We start from the raw sequence: 18,121 nt of genomic DNA, 5'->3' as shown, positions 1-18,121 counted from the left end.
AAAGCAAAACTTCTCGATGACAAAGGTGCTCGGGATAACTACTTATAAAATCTTAATCAAGTCGAGTCCTCAAGAACGAATTGGGCCTATCTTTAAGTAAAGTCAGTCAAAAAGGATCAGAGCAGTTTCCAGTTAGAAAACACAGACATTATCTACAAGAAAGGGGACCAATCAGTCATCCAAAGGTTGAGTTGAAAAAGTACAACATAGTCATCATAATGTATCTGTACATCTTCCATATTATTCAAGTTCATAATCCTGCTGCTTTATCATTTATTCTTAACTGATAAAAACACACAAACTCAATGGAGTGGCCTAAACAGTCTCAGTTAAAGGTGGACTAATTTAAACAAGCTAAGATGGATAAATCATTTGGGGTTTTGCCTGGATCTGCTGAGGTGTGTATAAGATGTTGTTACATAGCACAGAGCTAAAACAGAAATCAAATTCCAGACTTTTCGACTGCGGCCTTCCTCAGCAGTCAAGTGACTGATAGCCTGGACTACACGACAATGTCAGAAAATTTTTGGCCAACTACATCGACTGTCTGCATGGTCACTTGATCCAGGAGGTCCAACACTTGAATTCTGAGGAATATACTGCAGAAAGACAGTCAAATTCGATTGTTGTTAGATCAGTTCTTTTTAGCTCTATGCTATGTCAACTGCCAACAAGGATGAATGTTCGTGCTAACATAAGATGTTGTTGACTTGAGTGCTACTGAGTTTGGTACTGTTGGGGCTGCATGTAACCCTGGCTGGGCATCATCCCGTTGCCTGGCTGTTGCTGTCCCATCTGACTGCCTCCGAAGCCCTGCTGCTGCCCGCCCCCCATCCAGTTCCCCATCTGGCCGCTCATGCTGTAGCCCTGGTTCCATCCCTGTGGAAGACAACCAAAAACCAGTTAAAGATTTTCAAAGAAACCTTCCTGCAGTTCCAGAATAAGGTGCTAGGGGACCAAAACTTATGTCCCTTCTTCCCAAGCATCAAAAGTTTGCGTGTGAGAGAGAGAGAGAGAGAGAGAATTGTTCATTCAATATAAAAAAAAAAACCTTTGCAGCACCAGTGCTCAATTGCGGTTTCTGTACACAAATACTTCATTCAAATCTTAGACTTATCAGCATGATATATTACAAATACATGTAAGACTTAAAACAAGTCACGAATCCTAGAAAATCACTACTGGAAAAGAACCAAAAACCACTTATTCTCCCTGAAAAGATTTTTAAAGAAAACTTCCTGCAGTTCCAGAATTAGGTGCTAGGGTAACAAAACTTATGTCCCTTCTTCCCAAGCATCTAAAGTTTTTGAAACAGGAAGAGAAAGAGAGAGAGAGAATTGTTCATTCAATAGAAAAAACCTTTGCAGCACCAGTGCTGAATTGCGGTTTCTGTACACAAAATATTTAATTCAAATCTTAGACTTATCAGCTTTACATATTACAAATAAGACTTAAAGCAAGTCACAAATCCTAGAAAATCACTACTGCATGGAAGACAACCAAAAACCAGTTATCCTCCCTTTTAAAGAAACCTTCCTGCAGTTCCAGAGTAGGGTGCTAGGGGAACAAAATGTATGTCACTTATTCTTCCCAAGCATCAAAAGTTTGTGTCTCCAGTTTGTCCAGATCAGGAGATATCTAAACCGAACGTTCTGCTGCACTACCGTAACAACCTGCTAGGGACCCCAAGTTTTCCCTGAACCTATTTTGGTTGTAATTTTATGTACATGTATCATGTATGTTATTTAAGGTACTTTTTAAAATTCTTTTATCAACTTGTAATTTGAGTGACTTTATTTGTTTCTTTTGTTGTAATTTGGACTGAGTTGATTTTGTTGTTAACGGCTTTTTGTTTGGGGTTTTCCCCCCCCAGGAAACATTGAAAAGTTCCCTCAGCGATATGTACCTCTTGGTTAGAGAAATAAACAAACGAACAAACAAACAAACCTGGGGATAGCTTCCAGCTGCCCAGCCCTGCTGGCCTCCTCCTCCCATCATGTACTGTTGTTGAGGATACTGCCAGTAGGCACCCTGGTAGTTACCGTACATGTTACCATAACCTCCACCCCAGCCTCCGCCATATCCCTGCTGTAAAGAGAGACAATTTCAATTTTACACCAGCCGATCAGAGATTGTGCCTGACATGCAGGAGGGTATTGAAGACAAATTCCACTTTAATTATGATGTCATGTCCAACATATGAAGAAAACAGACAAAAGTAGATGCAATCCATAGCTTCCAAAACTAATGTTACACTACCTCACTCAAAATCAGATATCTTTAATATGCTCCTTTCATGTCCTACGAAGTTATCAACATAAGTTGGAAAATTCATATTTGAATCACTACAAAAGCGACACCATATTGTAAATAGCTGATATATCCCCTGAATGCAATAATGTAATAATACTCTTCCTAAGAAAACACAATAGATTTGCTTGTTAGAATCATATTTTAGTATTAGTTTATGTATGTACCATTGTTGTTTCTTTGCCATGCATTGTACCAGCTACAGTTGTTGAGCAATAAAGTTGATTGATTGTAAAAACATTTGCAAGATGCTTGTTTTTTAGAGACATTTTGTATCTTCTCAAATCAGAATCATTATATTTCAGTCTGCAGTATACCATGGTATGGCTGAAATATTATTACTTTTCCTTCTAACTGAAATATTTTCGGACATGAAGCAGATGGAAGAGTCCATTCTTGACTACAGGAACAATCAATTTTTCAATTGGTGTCGAAATTGGGAAGGCTCCATTTCAAACTTGGGTGACTTGGCAAATAACGATCCTTTGGGTAGAAGTTATTTTGGAATGTTCTACTTTTGGAACAGTCCATTTTATGAGGAGGGAGATGGACTGAAATACGCTGTATTTGCTCCCGAGCAAATGTCGGCCTTTCCACATGTAGTCAAAATTTTTTACATTAAATTAATGATTAATGACATTTTTCTCAGAGCCAAACAACATTGATGACATCCAGAGACAGTCCTTTCAGGAATCCCATTGCATGCTGGGAGACACTGGAATTGTGGGTAACACAAAGGGCAAACTACTGTAATTACTGATTTTTTAACGATACTGATATGTTCACGGTTTTCACGGTCACTTCTGTACCGTGAACTCATCAAACCGCTAACACTCCTTCGCCCCGAACAGCAATAAATTATTCACGTCTTATGTTTTTCATGTAACGATGTTCCGTATATTTGATAACAAATGAGCTACTGTTGAGTACTGTAGTATCAAAATTATTATAATGCTATAACTAATATTAGAAATTATACATGTATTATGAGACACCGAATCGCGTGTCAAGTCGAGTCAACTACGTACAAAAATCTTAGCGTAACGTTACACGGCACGGCCCGGTGCATGAGGTCGCTTATCCCATCCCGATAAAATGCTGGCACATCCACAAATTATTTGATCAAAACCTGAATTGCTGGGATCTAGAATGTTACTGGGTTCTCCTTAGCGGGAGTTCTTTATTGTTTTGATTGGTAAAACGCAGGGTAAATACGCTAAAAATTTAGCGTGGGTACAAGACAACCCACGCCGAGGCCCGTACTTCCGGGAAAAGTGCTCACCAAAATCACGTCGAAAACGCCCAAAATCCGCATAGAAATATATATTTCCCCGAAATATTCTTGGAACTATGCATTTCTTTACTGGAATATCGATGTGTGGTTGTGAAAAAGAGCATTTTAGCGCTTATATTTAGACAAAGAAAAGTTGTTTACAAGCGCCTCGGCTGGCTCAAATTCTACCGCCGGCATCTCTGCTGCTTGACGCAACAACCAATCAGAGACGCGAAATACGAAATACGGGCACGTGACGCAGGATTTGCATGGGGGAGGGTGCGCGGCGCACGAAATATTTTGCGACGTCAATTCAGCGCCGTGTTTCAAGAGTTAAATACCGGGAAACAAACTTTTCTTGTTTTTGAACATGTATTGTACAAGTTCGTCTTTGAATAGCCGAGTGAAAATCAAACAGTTCGATGTCTGGTCCTTCGCGTTTATTAATAAATAAATAAATACGATACAAATCCGTGAGATTCTCAGCGCAGCGCGAGCCATCAGTTTGGTGTGAATTTTTAACTGCTGAAAATAACGAAATATTGACCCCAAACCACCGTAGCGTTTTGCTAAAAAATTACATAGCCGGCGATCTTGCGTGAAAAATATTTGGACTTTATTATGTGCGGTCCGATAAAAGTATGGGGGATTCGCGGGGACTGCAGCGCTTCACGCTTCCACCAACTTTCTTACGGTAACTAGTACTAGTATTCCCCTGCCGCCACCGTGAACATATCAGTACGTGAACACCTCGATTTTTTTCTCACCGTGAAATTTTGCCACCGTGAACTCAAAGTGAATTACAGTACACACCATGACAAGATAGACTGGGCACAATACACATGCAAGTTGCCCTCAATACACATGCCCATAGCCAGGATTTTTAATGGGGGGGGGGTTCTTCCCACTGCTTGAGGGGACCTCAAGCACCGAAGGCGCATGCTTCCACCAGAAAATTTTGAAAAATGAACCTTCTAAAATGGCATTTCATGTGTTTTTGAGAGGATTTCAAAGAAAAAATCAGATATAAATTTTTATTCAATGACAAAAGGATCAGTTTTTCTACGATTCCAGTCTATCTTTTTAAAAAAAATCTTGGACCTTTACATAAAATGTGGACCAAAAAGGGGACCTTAACATAAAAAGTGGACCAAAAAGTGGACATTTGACCCTTGTGGGGGGTTCTTCCGAACCCCCCCAAACCCCCCTGGCTACAGGCATGATACATGTTCATCTCTGTGAGAAGGTTTATTGCAAGTACAATGTACATTGTTTACGTTGACAGGTTGGTTTACCTGTTGGTACTGGTTCATAGGGTCGCTGGACTCTTTCCCCCACGAGCACTTGACTGCCTGTCCTTCTATCTGTGTTCCATTTACTGTAACAATGGCCATGGCTGCCACTTCATGGGAGAAGAACCTGGGGGAAACATTTCAGGCACAGGAGTTGACTGATGTTCTGCTGTATGATGCTGTTTTTGTTTTTCACACACAGTCCTCTATGTTTTCAAACATTTTCCAGCATTTCTTCTCAGCTTCATTTTATAGAATCTACTGTACACAGTATTATATCATGGTGCAATAACGTTCGATAACGGGTCCCAGACCGGGCTTCCCTGGCTTCCATAGAACGATTCGAACGCGTTTTGCCCTAAGCGTGTGCGCCGCTTTAGAAAATTCGAATACTGAATTCCGACGTTGGAATTGATGTTGTTGCATTTTTTAGTTTATGGACACCAAACTTGGGCTCATCTTGCAATTTGCATAAAATACAACACGGTGTATTCCGCATCGCTCTCGGTCCCGGCCCTCCCGTGAGTCAATACCTAATGGGCAAAACGGAATACCCCGTGTTGTATTCTATATATACATGACTGGCAAAGTTTGATACGGAATAATTATACTCTGACTTGCTGCGATGATTAACAATGCACACCCTGACTGTCCCACGACAGGGGTCCATGGTTTAATGCACTTAAGTTTTAAATTTTTTTTTTTGCCCCGTCGCTCCAATTTTTTTTTAAATCCGAGGAACAATGAATTACATTGGTGTGGCCTTATGTGTATTAATAATTTTCACAGTCCTTGTGGAGACACTGACCTGATGAAACTGTAGCCTTTCTCTGGGAATACCCTGATCTCTTGGATAGGTCCAAAGTTAGAAAATGTGTTGCGCATCAAATCCTCTGTAAGAAAAAATACAAACATGACATTTTTGACAAAACCTTCTAACATTCAGTATCAAGCAGCAGTAGTAAGTAGTATTACTAACTATTACTAACGAAATTTTATTATGAGTCAAAAAATTTGTTGGGTACAAAAAAATGTTGGGTACAAAAACAACAGATTAGGTAAAGCCTTGACAAGATTGGCCAATTATTTTTAAGTTATACATGTGGCCAACTGTTTTTTTTTTTCATAGTGAATTGTCATCTTTTGTGCAAATTGTGCAACTAATGGATACCCGAATAAAGTATCAAAGTATCATCTTTGTAGGGGAATTACGAATGCTTAATCTAAGAGCAGAATATTTACAAGTTCTCCTAATTTTTCTCTTAAATTGTCATATTTAACCTTTGTTTCTTTCCATCTATTAATCCCACTCACAGTGAGTGTGAGTGAGTTAAAGTGGTACAGGTACTCTTGACACCTGAACAATTTTTACATTTTTCAGGTAAAGATACACAGTCCTAACTTGTAGTGTCTCAGGTAGTGCTGTGTACCTAAACCCACATTTAGGTTCAAGTCCAGAGGTTTAGGTTCAGTTCCGGACACTAAACCCATGGCATATACAAAATTGCATGCTGGCAACCTTTCAATGTTGTCTGGGCAAAACTTAGGCCACACAACATGGAGGAAGATACTTGACAATGCCCAATGGCAATGCTTTCTTCATTTTGCAGCACAGATTTTGCAATCTATGGAAGATTTTAGGTAGTTTTGAAAGAAAAGCAATATTTATTTTTTAAGTCCAGATCTTGACTTTTAACTTTTTTTACTACTTGAACCTATACATTTTAGCACGTCGGCAGAACGTACTGCGCCTGCGCAGAACCCTGTATTTTCGTGTTTTTCATTGGGTTTTTGGTCAACGTTGCATCAGAATTTTGCCTGTTGCAGATTTGCACATTGCACATTTGGAAAGTATTGTCAAAATGCTAAACTTATATGCGCAAATACAACCTTATATGAGACGTTCTGCCAAAATGCTATGTATAATACATTACGGGCTTCGCGCAGGTGCAGTACGTTCTGCCGACATGCTTAAATTTTTACAAGTCCGGAACCGGCCCAGCGAACCGGTACACAGTGAGCACTAGTCTCAGGTGTCTAAGAACACCTGGAACATACCTGTCAGCCCTTTTGTGATGCCCCCACAATACACAGTTGTGTTTGTTGGACTAGCCTGGCACAAAACCTCATCATAGGACAGCTGCTTCTGACCTGTGAAACGGGAGGTCCAACATTCAGTACTGTACACACGTCCTCATACTTCTGTATTCAACAAAAAGTACTAAATGTGGCAAATTTACTGTATAAAACTTTAAAAGCAAGTACAATATACATCACATACATGTATTTAAATCATACCCGTGCCGGGATAACATTCGATAACGGCTTCCCTGGCTTCCACAGAACGATTCGAACGCGTTTTGCCCTAACCGTGTGCGCCGCTTTTGAAAATTAGAAATCAAAATTCAGATGTTGGAATTGATGTTGTTGCATTTTTTAGTTTAGGAACACCAAACTTGGGCTCATTTTGCATTGAAAGGCACGTTTTCTTGGGTGGGTATGACATAAATAAAATACAACATGGTGTATTCCGCATCACCCTCGGTCCCAGCCCTCCTGCATATCGGATCTCCCTCCAGCCTTCTGGCCAATACCTCAGGCAATACGGAATACCCCGTGTTGTATTCTATATGTACGATGCGCAAAGAGCTTTCCGTACAAAAGTTTTTCAATGGCACTCCCTGGCCCAAAAATATTCACTGGCCCTCCCTCAGCAAAAAAAAAACCCGGCCTCCCCTCCAACACAATTTTTTTCAATGGCCCACCCCCCACTTTTTGTGTCTCTTTGCATTACACAAATTACAATAAAAACTGGAGCAATAGCGTTGTTGAAACAGCACAGGTACATGTATATAATGATATCCCATATAATTTTTTGATGGCCCTCCTCCAAGCCAGTTTCTATTTTAAGATGACCCTGCCCAAAGCCATTTTTTCAATGGCCCTCCCTGATCCAGTTGCCATGTTAATGTACTGTATAAGGTAAATCTACTAAATGCACTGTTACTAGAGGATTCTTTCAACAGTGACAAGTTGGAAGTGTAAGGATCCAAATTTTTGATGACTATCAGTCCATTTGGAGGTCAGTATCCTTACCCTTCCAACTTGTCACTGTTGAAAGAATCCTCTAGTAACTGTATCTATACTTGACAAATGAATCTCTTCAACTATAAATGTACTGTATTATGAAATGCCACTATGACTGAGAGAACAGAACAAAAGAGATATGTATTTAGTACCTTACACCCCACTACATAGCTTTAAAGTCAATATGACATCTTAATAATAAACTTATAAACTTAGTAATAATTAGAGGTGTGAGATCTTATGCCTTCGTCAGAGGGACATTGTTCTAGAGAAATGAATATGTGTATTTTTTTAAATAATCGATTTGGTATAAAGAGTACAAAAGAATCTTTGTACTCCTTTTTTTACTCTACCGAACACCCTGGAAGAGTTCGTCACAGATTTGCAGATGCGCTGTTACTCGTGTTACCCCCCCCCCCAAGTAATTTAATTTTGGACAGTTACTGGAAAAAAATAAATGTTACAAGAAATACCCATTTTCGAACTTCAACTTGGTAACTTGCCTACCAAAAATCATGAACACCATTTACATATACTCGTCGACGAGTTATCCTTCTAGCAAAAAACGACAAATACAAAAAGTCAACCGCAGTGTCGTAGGGACCCCCCACGAAGCCCATTTTTGCACTTGACCTTGGTCTCTCCAACGGTAACCTGCCTTCCAAAAACCATGAATGTCAATCAATGCCTTCAAGAGTTATGTCGCTAAATCAACAGTTTCCCACACTAAAGCAGACTGATTTTATACCCTTCTGACGAAGGCAATTATCACCCTTAGATTTTATACCCTTCTGTCGAAGGCAATTATCACCCTTAGATAAATGTATGATAAAAATAATAATCATTGTTGTAACATACGTCCAGTTGTACCTTCGTTTGACTTTGGAGGTGGAGGTTTACGGGTTGCCCAGTTGGTTCGGATGGCTCGACCACCCAACCACTGACCTGGAGACAAAACAGAGGTGACTTTTCAGCTATGAAGATATAGTATGCATCAAATGATTGGCCACCTAAGTAGCAAATTAAATCTTGTTCTATGCAACTACTTGTACATGTACTATGTAGTTGGGAAATACAGACTTATTTAAACAACTATAATACTGAAAATGCATAAGTTTCGAGTGCATAAAGATCACAGTGGGCACACTGAGTGCATAACTTAGAGAAGATCAGATAAAATTAAATTTTGCCAGTGCATAATATATAAGGCCTGCAGGTTAGGTACAGGTAGGCATCAGAAAGACCTGCACAGCTCCAATTTTACTTGCACTCCACTGCATATGTAGGTGATATTTTGAGCCCTGCATACGTACATAATGTAATAAAATATATCTTACCACTCATGGCCCCAATGGCATTTTCTGCCTCCTGCAAAAAACAAAGACTTGACTATGAAGACTATAGTACATTGTATGCATCATACTAAAAACTACTAGTAGGTACAAACTATTTCTTATATAGAGTCAAAGTAGTAAATGAAATTTCACATACATTTACATGTATAAACCCAGTGTATGGACTGGTAAAGGTTAGGTGCAGGTAGACATCAGAAATACCAGTACAAACTCAATTTTACCTGCACTAACCTGCAATAACAGGTTGTATTTCAAGGCTGGAAATTACATACCATTTCTATCTACTGCTGATGATTGAAAAGGCCAATCAAGCATAGTCTGACATATGAACATCAAGCAATTTTGTTTAAAATACAATTAACATAAGCAACGTCATGTAGAATCAAAGGTATAAACACACTCAGAGGATTGAAAAAAAGAGATACTACCTTTAAAAAAAACAACAAAAGGATATTTTATGCAATCATGATTTGATTTGGTCTTGCAAAGGTTTCATTTGCAGATTGCAATGTTAAATTCGTCTATAGAGTAAGACTGTACTGTATGTCAACACTGTATGTAAGGTCGTGTTGTGCAGTCGGTAGCACGTTCGGCTCACACCCAAGAGGTCGGGGGTTTGAATCCTACCCATGTCACCGATCTTGTGAAAGGCACTTAACACGACTTTCCTCACTTCACTCAGGTGGAAATGAGTACCTAGTTTCGGTTAGGGACGTCCCTCGAATAGGACGTTAAATGGAGGTGCCGTGTTTGAGGAGAGCCACACCCGACGCACGTTAAAAGAACCCACCGCACTTATCGAAAAGAGTAGGGGACCTTCCCGGTGTCAGTGGTTCAAACCTTACAATCCGGTCTTACGCAGCTTGTACATGTACAAAACTGGTGTGTTACGCCTAAAGGCGGTGTACCGATTATGCGAAACAAACAAACAAACACGTACCACTTTGTTGACAAAGGAAACAAATCCGTATCCCCTGGACTTGGCGGTCTGCGCGTCACGCACCACGCGGGCATCCCTGCAAGCAACCGGAGAGAACAACATCACAACCTGTACGCTACACAGCATCTACCAAACACAGAGCCGAAATCTAAAACTTCAAGCCATCGTTTAAAATAAAATACTTGACTGACCTAAGCAAAAGTCTTTCTCACACACCACATGGCAACTGGTTACATGGGTAGAAAATTATACATGCAACTGTGCAACTTGGTCTAAGAGATCACTTGTCGGGGGACACAATGTTTGATAGAAAAATTACCACAAGAAAACACTGATAGTGCAACTATGGATCTAGACAACACGTTTACTCTCAAAAAAAACTATAAGAAAATCTTATCCTTGTAATAAGGTGCACATAAATATCGAGTTTACCAAATCGTAGCCACGTTTTGGGTGGGCAAGTTCCACGATGTTCTTTTAGAAGTTATTCATGTAATTTTAAAGGAACATAGTGGACACGAAATTTGGTGAAAAACAATTCACCAGAAATACTGCTATAAATAATACACCAAAACAACACAGGGTAGCATTGGTACGGTATCTACAGCACTGAACCATGCACATCCTCCAAAAGTTCTGAGGTTTCCCAACTTGTGGAATATTTAAACAACTACTAAACTGACACAGCTGATGGAAAAGTTGGAAAGTTGAATGAAATAATAAAAATAGGAATGAAAAGGCATACGTAGCCTGGTAACACAATGCACGTTTTATTTGTTGCCAGTGGTTGTCTGAGTTCTCAGTATCGCCTCATACGATAGGGGCGAATGGTTCAACCTCTGCAATTTTGAAAGACCAATAGAACAGTTTTAGGCCATGTAAGTCATGACACAAAGAAGCAAGAAATACTACGATAGGAGTTTAAACAATAGTGAATAGCAAAAAATCAAGCTCGTTAAAAAGAATTGCTCAACAGACAAGTCTAAGAAAACTACATGTCTAACAAGGATTTGTACTCAAAGACTGCATACATGTGACATGTATAGCCATTCTACAACCTAGAAAGGTACTGAGATGTAGTTTTCAAAGCAGAATGGGTCTTGCTGTTTTCCTTTCTTTTGCATATTGGGAATCAGGTACATCCATAAAAAATATGAAAATGTCCAAAAGACTACTGGTATAATGATGAAATTAATAAATTTTTGATCATAACATACCTTTTAACTAAAAGTGATTCTTATCATAAAGAAGTAATTCAAACAAACAAACAAGACAAAGGGCCTTACTAAACAACTAAAACATTAAGACTACCAATACTATGTTTTCCAGAAGACCAAAATTGAGAGATTTTAAGAATCATCCAAACCAAAAACATGCCTGTGGTACATTGGTCACAGCTGTGCAAGAGGAATCAAGTAAACAATTATTATATGCAAGCCTTCACAAAGCGTAAGGTGCAACATTTAATCATATAACTACACGTACAACCCTTTAAAATCTTCTCACATCTGAAAAAAATTCAGGACATACACCTGCACAGTGTATTATTGACATAACACTTGCATGGCTATCTGAGAGGAAATTACACTGATAAAATCAGGACATGAAATGTTTTGATAATGACACACGATTTCTGTCCAAATACAAAAATATCAATGGAAAAGGGGCCATATAAAATCTCATTCTGCCTATAAATGACTAATTTCAATGAATTTAAAAAAAACACAATGTTACAAATGTTTCTTAAATTCTGCCAATCACCTCTTTTAATAAACTTCTCTCCAAAACTCATAAAACGATGACAATAACTTTATACTTTAGCCTTTAAGTTTGATGCACAAAAATAACTGTGAATATTAAATACTGTAACTGGCAGTCTGTTGCAATTTGTTACCTCTATGAAAAATGGAGGTATTGTTTTTAGTCTGTGTGTGCGTATGTCTGTCTGTCTTTCTATGTGTCTGCCTGTGTGTGTGTGTGTGTGTGTGTGTGTGTGTGTGTGTGTGTGTTTCTGCATATTTTTGTGGTCAACATAAATTTGGCCACCAATTTGATAATTTGTTGCTTCTCAGATTTTTTTCTGAAAAAATATCAATTGACAGGACAAAAAAAAACAGCCCTGGGCCCCAAAAGCTATGATAGGAGCTATGAAGTCAATATACCAGGCTGGTTTATAATTCAACCAATGACAAGAACTCTGGGAAGTATATAACTCATGATAATCACGACTGCTGAAACATTCAGATATCAAACTAACAACAATAAGAGTAACGCTATAAGAAAAAAAGATTGGGTGATGTCACAATCATAATTCACAAAATAGGATACCCTCCCCCCCTTTCCTGAAAGTATTGTGGTATAGCCCACAGTGCTGCCAGCTTGCACCTGTTGAATGTTAATTAACAGCTGTTGTGCAACAAATAGGTCAGCGACCCCTTCGTACACCTGCAATCTATGAAAACCTTTTTTTTTATCGGGGCCAGACACCCCTATGTTAAACTACTTGTCTAAGTGGTACAACCCGGCATACTCTTTAACAACAGCCCAAACAATTAGATCGTACCACTGCCAGCTGCACAAGGGTGTCCAGAGGGTGTCCAGCAGGTGTATAATGATATTTATTATTATGTACTGCAATTTGCCGCAAGAAAATTATTGGGACCAATGCTGACGTCATATTCATATTTTTCAAAAAGCTAGATTTGAAAAAGTGTAATTATATAGGTCTTAACTTTGAGGCATCCAGTGAAATTTTAGGGCAGCAAAACACAAAATATTCTGGATGAGAAAATCTGTCCGACAATCACTGCCATTTCTAAGTAGCAGAGCACCAAAACAAGCTACATGAGGCATCTCTGTATTTTTGGGTACCACCCACAAATAGCTAGAAGCAGCCTAGTACGATTTTCCATCGGTGACAGTGCATTTTTGTCACACAGATGTCAGTACTCTATGGGATAGGGTTGATTCAACTTATTACACTAAGAGAATGACCAGAAAATTGACTTTGAAAATCCAGTTTTGCTGCCCTGAAATTGCATTGCATGCCTTTAAATTTGAAACAATGTATAAAAGGGTTTCCCAGCATTCATCCATTTCATCTTCTCTTCAAAAAACTCAAGTAACTGGCTAATATAACCACACAGAATAAACATGTATCTGTGACACGTCATGGCAAAATGTGTAGCAGATTTCTTACGAGATCTTCCCAAAGGGAGCAAAGGCAGCCTTGAGATCTGTGGTGTCAATCTCTGGACTCAAGTCTCCGACAAAAACATGGTAGTGGTCTGAAACAGAAAGACACAGCAAGACCAATAGTTAATTCACATGCAAAACTAGATAAGTAACATTTGCAAAGCAAAAGCATAATGTTTACCTTCGGGCATGGTCTGCTCTGTTAATTCTTACTCAAACACATTCACACACATGTACTACTAGTATATGGTGACAGGAGCAGAGCAGACCATGAAATTGCAACATTATGTAACCCAACACCAGTCAGCATGGTGACAGACATCAACAAATCATGTCATTGGTCAGGTCAGAGCTCACTGTTTGGAGAAGAAGAAGAGGAAGAAACTGAGCAAAGACAATATGTTTTCCTTCCTTCCGTAAACAGAATTAAATGACTTTACCAGGAGGTTATGTTTTTGTGTGTGTGTGTGTGTGTGTGTGTGTGTGTAATTTTTGTTGAGGAAAAAAATAAATTTGACTTTCACCTGAAGTACCTACTTGAAATTTGAAATGACAAAAAACGGCACCCTTTATTAGAATAAATACTGTCTCTTGTCACGTGATAATCACGTCAAGTCACGTGACAAGAGAACTCCAAGACGATATCTTACCGGGTCGAAGAAGAGACAAAATGCATCTCGAAAGTTCCCCAGAGCAGCTAACTTTTTGTTGTTTGTTTCGTGAAAAATATTCGTCAAAAGGAATATGGTAATTGGAATACATACTGCATTCTTTATAATAAATTGCATTCGTATCAACCGATCGCATAAGTGGCAAACTGATACACACTTGAAAGATATTTCTGTTGCCAGACATTACATAAATGTTGTCATAATACAACATAGGTCATGAAGGACTTATTGTACACTAATAATAATATCTGCTGTGCAGGCCACACCAATTTAATTTCTTGGTTTAACGGATTTTTCTAGAAAAACAGGCCTAGGCATCCTATTATGGCCCAAAATGGTACGATAGGAGCCATGAAGTCAACACACCAGCAGGCTGGTTCAAATTCAAACAATGAATTTTGAACTTTTAATGATACCGCAGCGGCTGCAGTGAAAGATGGAATAACTGTAACAACTAGGAAGAAAAGGACTGTTTTCAACTGTTCAGGACAAAATATGAGCATTTTGCAGTTGATTCTGAATTTTTTTTTTGCAGATCAGAAAAAATGAAGCGGGCGAATCTGTTAACCAAGAAATTAAATTGGTGTGGCCTCAGGACCACGAAAAATTAAAACACTGAAAGCCATGTCTCTGTCCCTAAACAAAGAATACAAGTAAATTAGATAAAATTGCCTGATAGAAAATAAGATGCTACATGATACATTATAAGTAGTTTTTAGTCAAAAAAACACAAAATCTGATATTTCAAACCTTCAGAAAGTGTATCAGGGCTCAAAATTAATTTTTTGGGAAATGTTCGATGATTTGCATGTAATCCATGGTAGCACTGCACAAATGTCTTTACGCGCTTGTGCTAAATGTCTTTGTTCTAGGATGCCTACGCGTATTTAGACCGTTTACTGTATTTTTAAACATTTATCATTTGTGACTTCAAACAAATACCCATTGTGAGTTTAGTGCTGTGTACCTGTTCACTGGACTTGGATCCAGACTTGTAAGAATGTTTAGGTTCAAGTCCATAAAAACCTAAAAGTTAAGAACCGAGTCCGGACTTATTACCATAAAGACCATTTCACATATTTTTCTTTCCAAACCACCTAAAACCTTCCGTAGATTGCAAATCTTTGCTGCAAAATGAAGAAAACATTGCCATTGGGCATCGTCAAGTGTCAGCCTCCATGTTACATGTTGTGTGGCCAAAGTTTCACCCAGACAACATTGCAAGGTTGCCAACATGCAGTCTTGTACATGGCATGGGTTTAGGTCCGGACTTACGAGTCCGGAACTGAACCTAAACCTCTGGACTTGAATCTGGACCTGAACCTAAATGTGGGTTTAGGTATGTAGCACTATGTGAGTTTAACTACTGTGAATACACAAACACAACAGAAAACACAACATTCCCCATCCTAGGAAAGAAGGAAATTATACTTACTACTAGTATCCTTTTTATTTCCACTTGGTGTTGTAGCCCAGTTAACTTTGACTTCCTGCAAAAAAGAACAAGACATCTTGACATAAGAATGTAAAGAACATTCATTTGCAGAATATTGACATAGGGAAATCACTATGAAACATGGTACGGCCACACCAATTTGAATTGTTGTTTCTGGGATTTTTTCAGAAAATATATGAAGCGATGTGAAAATAATAAAACAAAAACAGACCTAGGCATCCTATGATAGCCCCAAATGTTATGAATGATAGGAGCCATGAAGTCAACATACCAGGCTGGTTTGTAATTCAAATAATGAATTTCAAACTTTTAATCAAACCGCTGCATTGATAGATGGAAAAACTTTTGACTGCTATAGCCTCAGTATATTGCCAAAATGAGCATTTTGGAGTTGAATCAGAGGCTGATGTGTTGTTGAGTGCTTTTTTTTTTGCAAATCAGAAAAAATGAAGCAGGCGACTCCATTAACCAACATATTAAATTGGTGTGGCCTAAACTGGAGCTCAGTGATCTAACTAAAACTATGTCAGCTAGGTACCCATTACCCAACAACCTTTTTTCGCACTCAAAAATCATGACCATAGCAAGTCCACAGTACGAGATATCATTATAATATACCCATGTACACTGGAGCAAAGCTGTCACATTACTCGTAATTGACTTTGACCTTTATTGTCCCTACCAAATATCATAAGGCCACACCAATTTAATTTGTTGTTTCTCGGATTTGCCTTGGCTATTTTTTTCTAATTTGCAAAAAAAAAAATTTTTTTGGTTCCAAATCAACTGCAAAATGCTCAATGAAAGACATATTTTAGCCCCAACGGTTGAAGAAAGTCCTTTTCTTCCTAGTCGTTTAAGTTTTTCAATGCAATTTAACAGTGCAATTTTGTTTCATTAAAAGTTCAAAATCTATTGTTTTAATTACAAACCAGCCTGGTATGTTCACTTCATGGCTGATATTGTAACATTTCCAGCTATCATGTGGTGCCTTGGCCTGTTTTTTTTTCTTATTTCGCCCTGTCGCTTCATATTTTTTCTGAAAAAATCAGAGAAACAACAAATTAAATTGTTGTGGCCTTAGAATACATCAAGTTGTGGCCTTAGAATACATCAAACTGAAACACAACGAGAGTGTCATTATGATTAAGTCCACAAATCTAATACATAGCCTTCTCGACGAAGGTAACTAGCATGGCTTTGTCTACAAGAAGTACATTCTTATCAGTGTTAGCAGAGAACAGGAAGAGGTGGATGTGTGTAATACACAGCTGGATGAAATGGTAATGCATGATAATCATACATGTGTCAGACATGACAAAACAACAGAGACTTTTGTACCTGCCGGTGCAGGTAGTCGTTAGAAATACCTGCACAGCTCCAATTTTACCTTCATTAACCTGCATATGCAGGTAGTATTTTCAACCCAGATACAGTGGCCCTGATACTGGAAAGTACAACTTACTACCACAAGTAGTCTGTATATACTTATCTTGACACTAATTCAAATTTAAAGCCCTTCATTCTTCACATCTGCACACCACTATTTGAAACCTTCACTTAGGCCACACCAATTTAATTTCTTGGTTATCGGATTTTTCTGCAAAAATAATGGAGCGGGCGGGCGAAATAAAAATAAAAACAGGCCTAGGCATCCTATTATGGACCAAAATGGTATGATAGGAGCCATGAAGTCAACACACCAGGCTGGTTCAAAATTTAAAAAAAAATGAATTTTGAAACTTTAATGATAACACTGCATTGATAGATAGAATAACTGTAACGACTAGGAAGAAAAGGACTGTTTTCAACTGTTCAGGACAAAATATGAGCATTTTGTAGTTGATTCTGAATTTTCATTTTTATTCGCAAATCAGAAAAAAATGAAGCGGGCGAATCCGTTAACCAAGAAATTAAATTGGTGTGGCCTTATTACCAGTCTGTATATTTATCTTCAGAATTTCCAATTTAAAGCCCTTCATTCCTCACATCTGCCCATCACTATTTAAATTCTTCACTGTGAAGATTTTAAATAGTGATGTGCAGATGTGAGCACTACGTAGTGTACTGTATAAATCTATTGACCATGCCAATTTGATTTCTTGAATTTCAGATCTTCTTGCAGCAAAAAAATCATAAAATTGGATGAATTCAAAAGTTTCCAAGCAATTTAAGCAGAAGTATAATGCAGTTATATCATACACCTTATCAACTTTAATCTTCTGATACTTCTATGTGTATCTTTGGTATCATTTTGTAAAAGCCCAGAGCATTACACTAAAAATATGAGACTGAATGTGCAAGGACTGCAAAAAAAACGAAAAAACAGGACATTAAGCAAAATTTCAGTAGATATATCAGCAAACGCTAAGCAAGACCAAGCAAATTTCTTGTGTGTGCTAGACTAGGTTGCAATTGTTTTACAGCTACCGGTACATTCCAAATGGACCAGTTTTTCACATCCCCAAATCTAATTAGCTAAATGTACGTTTGCCAGCTTTGCCACGCTCCTGTTGCTGACTCAGCATTCTGTAGCCTGGTG

At 38.4% G+C, this 18,121-nt stretch overlaps 1 protein-coding gene across 1 annotated transcript in view; it reads right to left on the bottom strand.

Annotated features, from left to right (window-relative positions):
- Window positions 1-58: 58 nt before the first annotated feature.
- Window positions 59-18,121, bottom strand: part of LOC109486626 (nucleolysin TIA-1-like) — a 42,980-nt gene continuing 24,917 nt past the window's right edge. Inside the window, exons 8-17 of the mRNA XM_019790484.1 lie at window positions 15,559-15,634; window positions 13,457-13,544; window positions 10,258-10,333; window positions 9,300-9,330; window positions 8,821-8,907; window positions 6,934-7,026; window positions 5,684-5,768; window positions 4,879-5,002; window positions 1,948-2,088; window positions 59-879 (exon numbers count right to left, since the gene is read on the bottom strand). Coding sequence (XP_019646043.1) covers window positions 718-879; window positions 1,948-2,088; window positions 4,879-5,002; window positions 5,684-5,768; window positions 6,934-7,026; window positions 8,821-8,907; window positions 9,300-9,330; window positions 10,258-10,333; window positions 13,457-13,544; window positions 15,559-15,634 — 963 coding nt within the window. The 3' untranslated portion in view covers window positions 59-717. The remainder of the gene's footprint in view (window positions 880-1,947; window positions 2,089-4,878; window positions 5,003-5,683; window positions 5,769-6,933; window positions 7,027-8,820; window positions 8,908-9,299; window positions 9,331-10,257; window positions 10,334-13,456; window positions 13,545-15,558; window positions 15,635-18,121) is intronic.

The sequence above is a fragment of the Branchiostoma belcheri genome, unplaced genomic scaffold (genome assembly GCF_001625305.1).
Source record: "Branchiostoma belcheri isolate BF01 breed outbred unplaced genomic scaffold, Haploidv18h27 scaffold82, whole genome shotgun sequence".
NCBI classification, from domain to species: Eukaryota; Metazoa; Chordata; class Leptocardii; order Amphioxiformes; family Branchiostomatidae; genus Branchiostoma; species Branchiostoma belcheri.
The sequence above is the reverse complement of the archived record's forward strand: the minus strand, read 5'-3'. Positions and strand labels throughout refer to the sequence as shown.